At 47.1% G+C, this 7,271-nt stretch overlaps 1 protein-coding gene across 1 annotated transcript in view; it reads right to left on the minus strand.

Moving 5' to 3' along the window:
• Positions 1-6,659, minus strand: part of IL12RB2 (interleukin 12 receptor subunit beta 2) — a 62,195-nt gene extending 55,536 nt beyond the window's left edge. The window contains exons 1-2 of the mRNA XM_040360745.1: positions 6,462-6,659; positions 247-388 (exon numbers count right to left, since the gene is read on the minus strand). Coding sequence (XP_040216679.1) covers positions 247-322 — 76 coding nt within the window. The 5' untranslated portion in view covers positions 323-388; positions 6,462-6,659. The remainder of the gene's footprint in view (positions 1-246; positions 389-6,461) is intronic.
• Positions 6,660-7,271: the final 612 nt, after the last annotated feature.

Below are 7,271 nucleotides of genomic sequence, written 5' to 3' on the forward strand. Positions count from 1 at the left end.
CTACAGGAAGGGGCGGAGACAAGACCAGTCACCCTGCACAAGGAGAAAGAGCAGCAGTGAGCGGTCTTTATTACAGGAAGTCTCACACTGGATTTCTGCACAGATCTGAAAGAAATACACAAAGCTCACCGAGATTCAAGAAGAATACACACGAGGAATGTATTTAGATATTATTTGATGATCCCGGAGTTCAGCTTTAACGAAGGCGCTAATATCGAATTAAAATTGGATCCTTCTTTAACTGACCTGAATATGCGTTAATAAATTGACACAGTAGGGTGATGTTAAAGGCCGTCCAGTATATGAAAACTTGCTTCTCCATGAATGTAATATTAAAGATGGCTCATCGATACTCGGATGGTGCATACTGATCTTCTGCATAGGGACCCTGCAACAAAAATGATCGTTAGATCTAAACAGGAACAACATTTCGTTTTCTAGTACTGTGTATGATAAAAAGTTTTGTGGGGGATTTTTAACATGAAATACTGTTTTTCACCTTTTTTTTTTTTACAGGTAGCTGATCTCCTTCAACCTCTTTCAGCCACTTCCTGCCTACATGCATTTGCTCCCGTGGATATCATTGCTCTGAGCCGGCTTCCAAAGGTGGACCTTGCCTGTGTAATGTAAGTGAATCAGTGTTACAATAACATATATTAAAGCGGTTCTCCACCCTAAAGTGAAGTCCCGCTGATCGGAACCCTCCCCCCCTCCGGTGTCACATTTGACACCTTTCAGGGGGGAGGGGGGTGCAGATACCTGTCTAAAGACAGGTATTTGCACCCACTTCCGGCCCGGCATTCACGGGCAAAAGACGGGCATTCCGTCACATCCCGTCGCCCCCCCGTTGTGTGCTGGGAACACTCGGCTCCCAGCACACAGCGGGAGCCAATCGGCGGGCGCGGCGCGACTCGCGCATGCGCCGTAGGGAACCGGGCAGTGAAGCCGCAGCGCTTCACTTCCTGGTTCCCTCAGCGTGGATGGCGGGGGGAGCAGCAGAGTGACGCGCGATCGCTCATCCTCTGCTGCGATCGGTGCTGGATTCCAGGACAGGTAAGTGTCCTAATATTAAAAGTCAGCAGCTGCAGTATTTGTAGCTGCTGGCTTTTAATATTATTTTCCCATGGCACATCCGCTTTAATTTACTATTGTCACACAACTGGGTGGGCTCGGGGAGGACTGCTCTCCGCCCCGAGCCCACCCCTTTTTGAAGCCAATTAGATCCTTGGGCTCTAATCACGTGCTTAAAAAAAGAAAAAAACTCTGATTGGAATCCTGGCATCCGGCACCCTGCATGTAGATCAAGGGGCTGGACGCATGGATCGGGGGGGGGGGGCAGCATCTGTGCACCCACAGGCAGTGTTGCTCATCTTACTTTAAAAAAGTAATTAGTTACAGTTACAAATTACTTCTCCGAAAAACTAATTGCGTTAGTGACTCAATTACTACATTGAAAAAGTAATTAGTTACTCAGCAAAATAACTGACTTTTTTTTTGCCGGCGTATAAGACGACCCCCTGGGTACGGTAATCTCCAGCAACCAATCAACAAGAAGAAATCATGTGCTGTAACCTCTAGCAACTAATCATTGAGCCGCAATGTGTGCTGTAACCTCTAGCAACCAGTCAGTAAGTGGTAATGATATACTGTAACCTCTGGCAACCAATCGCAATCACTGCCTGATCTGATACAGTAAACTGATTTTAAGTCTCAGAGCAGGTGGAGAGCAAAATTGCATGCGGGGCCCCAAGAATTTTTTTGCCCAGGGTCCAATCAACATTAAAGACGGCCCTGATACCATCACTCTATCAACACCAACTAACTGATAAAGCTTGCATGAGCCAGCAATGTATATTTATTATCCTATCCATATATGACTATGATTTTTGGATTGGAATATTTTTTTGTGTAAATCTTGGAGGATTACATTTGATCTTTCATTGAAGAGAAGTGAAGAGGCGGCTGACGATGACACTATCACTGTCATATATTTTCCGTTGACACGCGAGTACTGTCTCCTCTTCATGTGGTTGAGACACGTATTTCTAGGACTGAGGATCCGGGTGTGCCAGCAATTTTCATTGTGAATAATAACGATATAGGGACTTTTTTTTTTTTTTTTCAGAATTTTGGGGAATTTTTGTAGGGTAATGTGGCTGTTGTTTTTCAGCAAGACAATGATCCCAAACTCAAAGAAAGAAAATAAAGCTGCTAGAATGGCTCAGCCAATCACCTGACTTAAATCTAATATAAAATCTATAGAAAGAACTAAAGATCAGAGTTCATAGAAGAGGCCCACGGTACCGTGAAGATTTGTGTGGAAGAATGGGCCAAAATCACACCTGAGCAACGCATGCAGGACAGCCATCACACATTTTGGGGCCCCTTACACTGGGGTGACCAGACTTTCCCGGTTTCTGGGGACAGTCCCCAGATTGAGGACACTGTCCCCGGACCAAGTCTGTCCCCGGATTGGATTTGAACAGGGGCAATTTCAAGGACAGTCGGTGCAAATAAAAAGTCAGAATTGCCCCCCCCCCCCCCGCTCTGCAGCTCCAACTAGCTTGTGTTTTTTCCCCCCATTATCTGTGCCCCTTTCTGATGATCATGTGCTGGTCAGAGCCAAGGGAATATTTTGTCAGTTTTGGGTGCATGCCTATTCAGCTCTGCTCCCCACCCAGTAGTAGTCGGGGTCCGAAGAGTAAGACTTAACGGGCTGTGAGGCGGACGGCTGCGGCGGCGGGCAGAGAGTCGATGATTGCTTCCATTTCTAAGGGGGGGGGGGGGGTGACGGTAATTCTTTTCAAAAAAAGTGTAATCTCTTCTCTCCTGACGTGAGATAATAAGTGGGGAGGGGGGCCCTGGGGACCATTGGGCCCCTTACAGGTGTAATACAAAAAATAAAATTAAAAAAACAAAAACAAACGGGAGGGGAGCCAGCCGGGCCTGTAAGGGGCCCTGGGGACCATCGGGCCCCTTACAGGTGTAATGCAAAAAAAAAATCGAAATAAAAAAGGGGAGGGGGGGCCTGACGAAAAATAAGTGTAATCTCTTCTCTCCTGACGCAAGATAATAATCCATTGGGCCCCTTACAGGTGTAATGCAAAAAAAATTAGAAATTAAAAAAAAAAAAGAAACAGGAGGGGGGCCAGCCAGGCCTGTAAGGGGCTCTGGGGACCATCGGGCCCCTTACAGGTGTAATGCAAAAAAAAAAAAAACGGGAGGGGGGCCAGCCAGGCCCCTTACAGGTGTAATGCCTGTACCCCCCTGATGGCGGCCCGGAATGCATGCGACTAGTTTCTCCATACAGGAGGCGTCTTGAAGCCGTCATTACCAGCAAAGGATTTTGTACCAAGTATTAACCACTTGCCCACCGCAGTACGAGAATATACGTCCTCGACTTTGTGCGGTGATATCTGAATGATGGGTGCAGCTACAGGCATCATTCAGATATCACCGTCTTCAGCCGGCGATTCTGTGCACAATAAGAACGATCAAAGCGGCAGTTCCGCCGCTTGATCGTTCTTATAGGCAGCGGGAGGGGACATAATGTTATATTATGTGTGAGGCGAGCTCTGTGTTCCAGCCATGTAGGAATGGATGGGTAGTGCTGCATGGAGGATGTTATATTATGTGTGGGGCGAGCTCTGTGTTCCAGACATGTAGGAATGGATGGGTAGTGCTGCATGGAGGATGTTATATTATGTGTGGGGCGAGCTCTGTGTTCCAGACATGTAGGAATGGATGGGTAGTGCTGCATGGAGGATGTTATATTATGTGTGGGGCGAGCTCTGTGTTCCAGACATGTAGGAATGGATGGGTGGTGTTGCATGGAGGATGTTATATTATGTGTGAGGTGAGCTCTGTGTTCCAGACATGTAGGAATGGATGGGTGGTGTTGCATGGAGGATGTTATATTATGTGTGAGGTGAGCTCTGTGTTCCAGACATGTAGGAATGGATGGGTAGTGCTGCATGGAGGATGTTATATTATGTGTGGGGCGAGCTCTGTGTTCCAGACATGTAGGAATGGATGGGTGGTGTTGCATGGAGGATGTTATATTATGTGTGGGGCGAGCTCTGTGTTCCAGACATGTAGGAATGGATGGGTGGTGTTGCATGGAGGATGTTATATTATGTGTGAGGTGAGCTCTGTGTTCCAGACATGTAGGAATGGATGGGTGGTGTTGCATGGAGGATGTTATATTATGTGTGGGGCGAGCTCTGTGTTCCAGACATGTAGGAATGGATGGGTGGTGTTGCATGGAGGATGTTATATTATGTGTGAGGCGAGCTCTGTGTTCCAGACATGTAGGAATGGATGGGTAGTGCTGCATGGAGGATGTTATATTATGTGTGGGGCGAGCTCTGTGTTCCAGACATGTAGGAATGGATGGGTGGTGTTGCATGGAGGATGTTATATTATGTGTGAGGTGAGCTCTGTGTTCCAGACATGTAGGAATGGATGGGTGGTGTTGCATGAAAAGCTATCATGCTGATCCCACAGCATGCTGATCCAACGTTCTGAGATGAGAAAGATGGGCAAAGTATAAAGTATGTAGGTGAAGGACACACCCTGCGATGCGATGAACCGTAAATAATAAATGCGCAAATAATGATTGGTTGGATCCATAAATTATTTTTTTCACCACAACATTTTCTTTATATCTGCATTTCAGATGAACAAATTCAATCATTCGGTGGTTGGATGTAAAGTTTTACTACAGTATAACACTTCTAGTAACTAAATAGTAGTTTTCTTTATAGAGGTCCATACATCAGACCAAAAATTGGGACAAATGAGAAGTAAAGAGGGACACTCCTTTCAAAACAGGGACAGTTGGGAGCTATAAAAGTAGTTTTGCTGATTAACCACTACACTACCGGCTCTATTGTTCTGACAGGATGTCATATGACGTCCTCGTCTATTAGAGCCACTAGGGGGCACGCGCGCACCCGCCAGTCGCATCCGCCAGCCATGCGCGCGCACCCCAGGGGCGGACTGACAACTCATGGGGGCCCCCGGGCAATAGAAGATTATGGGGCCCCTGGGCAATAGAAGATTATGGGGCCCCTCTGGCTTACAGATGGCACCACGCCAGGAGGCAGTGCAGAGGCAGGGCAGCTAAAATCTTGGGATATTCACATTAAAAGCATGTCAGTTTCGGACATATCAGGGACAGATCTAAAAAAAAACACAGATTTTTACATACTGTCCCTGGTTTTACTGAGCCTGGCAACCCTGATAGGGCCCCCTAGTGGCATGGGGCCCTCGGGCAGTGCCCGATTGACTCAATGGTCAGTCTGGCCCTGGCGCACCCACCGCGTTATTGGGAACACGATGTGCGTGCCCGCAGCCGTGATGGCCGCCCGGCACCCGCGATTGCCCAGTAACTAAGCAGGACCGTGGATCTCTGTGTAGAGATCCACGTCCTGTCAGGGAGAGAGGAGACCGATCCTGTGTCCCTTGTACATAGGGACACAGATCGGTCACCTCCCCCAGTCAGTCCCCTCCCCCCACAGTAAGAATCACCTTGCAGGGTACACATTTAACCCCTTCCTCACCCCCTAGTGTTTAACCCCTTCCCTGACAGTCACATTTATACAGTAATCAGTGCATATTTATAGCACTGTTTGCTGTATAAATGTGATTGGTCCCAAAAATGTGTCAAAAGTGTCCGATGTGTCCGCCATAATGTCACAGTCCCAATAAAAATCGCAGATCGCCGCCATTATTAGTAAAAAAAAAAAAAAAATCATAATTATGTCCCCTATTTTGTAGGCGCAATAATTTTTGCGCAAACCAGTCACTATACGCTTATTGCGATTTTTATTGGGATATTTATTATAGCAAAAAGTAAAAAATATAGTTTTTTTTCAAAATTGACGCTCTTTTTTTGTTTATAGCACAAAAAATAAAAACCACACAGGCGATCAAATACCACCAAAAGAAAGCTCTATTTGTGGGAAAAAAGGACGTCAATTTTGTTTGGGAGCCACGTCGCACAACCGCGCAATTGTCAGTTAAAGCGACGCAGTGCCGGAAGCTGAAATTTCGTCTGGGCAGGAAGGGGGTATATGTGCCCAGTAAGCAAGTGGTTAAATAACAAACATGTGATACTTACCTCCACTATGCAGTTCGTTTTGCACAGAGTGGCCCCAATCCTCCTGTTCTGGGGTCCCATGGCGGCTGTCTCGGCTCCTCCTCGCATTAGATAACCCCCTCTGGGAAGCTCTCCCCCGAAGGGGGTTACCTTGCGGGCGCGCTCCCGTGTCATACAATCGGCGTCCATAGCCGCCGAGCAATGGCAAATGCTTGTATTTTGCTATGGTTTCCTTCGTTGCATCCTGCGATTTCGATTGTTACTCACCAGGGCATTGGTCTGACAATTACCCATGGTGTGTAAAGTACCTACCTAGCATCATACTAAACCAAAAGGAGCAGGGAGTTACAGAACCTACCTGCAGATCCTGTTGCTGTAGGGAGAAGGTCATTGTTTCTCCAGCTTTCTGCATCAGGCGTGCATTTCATATGAACAGTGTGCATTACTTGTCTTCACACAAGTCATCCATCCAACCCAAGCACATGTACTATCCCTTCTACAACTCTGCGCTTGCAGCCTTCCTTGTGGTGCCGTCTGACAGCGAAGCTGAATATCAGCCCAGAAACCACAAACCAAACTCCGCCCCCCTGAGTACACAATCCTGCGATTCACAGTCATTTCAGGTTTATAGCTGTAATTTGTGGTCATGCCTCTAACAACAGCATGGTGCTGGAGCTTCTCACAGCATGAGGAGTCAAGGCCATTTATTCGGGATTTCGGCATTGCCTCCTGCAGAGGATTTGTGGTGGTGGGGGGTGCTCATGTAAGCCTGTCCTTAAGGCTGCATTCACACCTGAGCATAGCATCCTTGAGTGTTTTTTTGCCTGATGTTGGTGCATTTTTATGTGCGACTTGCGTGCGGTTTTGAGCTTTGGTATTTTTTTATTAGCTAATAGAGAAAACTATCATCTGTTGCAGTGTTCTCCAAACTGTGGCCCTTTGCTTGCTTTTATCCAGCCCTTGGGGCAATATTTCATCCTCTGACACCGACAACGGGGCATAATTCCCACCACTGATACTAACAAAGAGGCACAATTCCTCCCAATGACACCAGCAATAGGGCAAAGTTCCTCTCAATGACACCAACGATGGGGCACAGTTCCTCCCAGTGACACCAACAATGGGGCGTAATTCCCAACACTGACACTAACAAAGAGGCACAATTAGG

The sequence above is a fragment of the Rana temporaria genome, chromosome 7, assembly GCF_905171775.1.
Source record: "Rana temporaria chromosome 7, aRanTem1.1, whole genome shotgun sequence".
Taxonomy (NCBI): domain Eukaryota; kingdom Metazoa; phylum Chordata; class Amphibia; order Anura; family Ranidae; genus Rana; species Rana temporaria.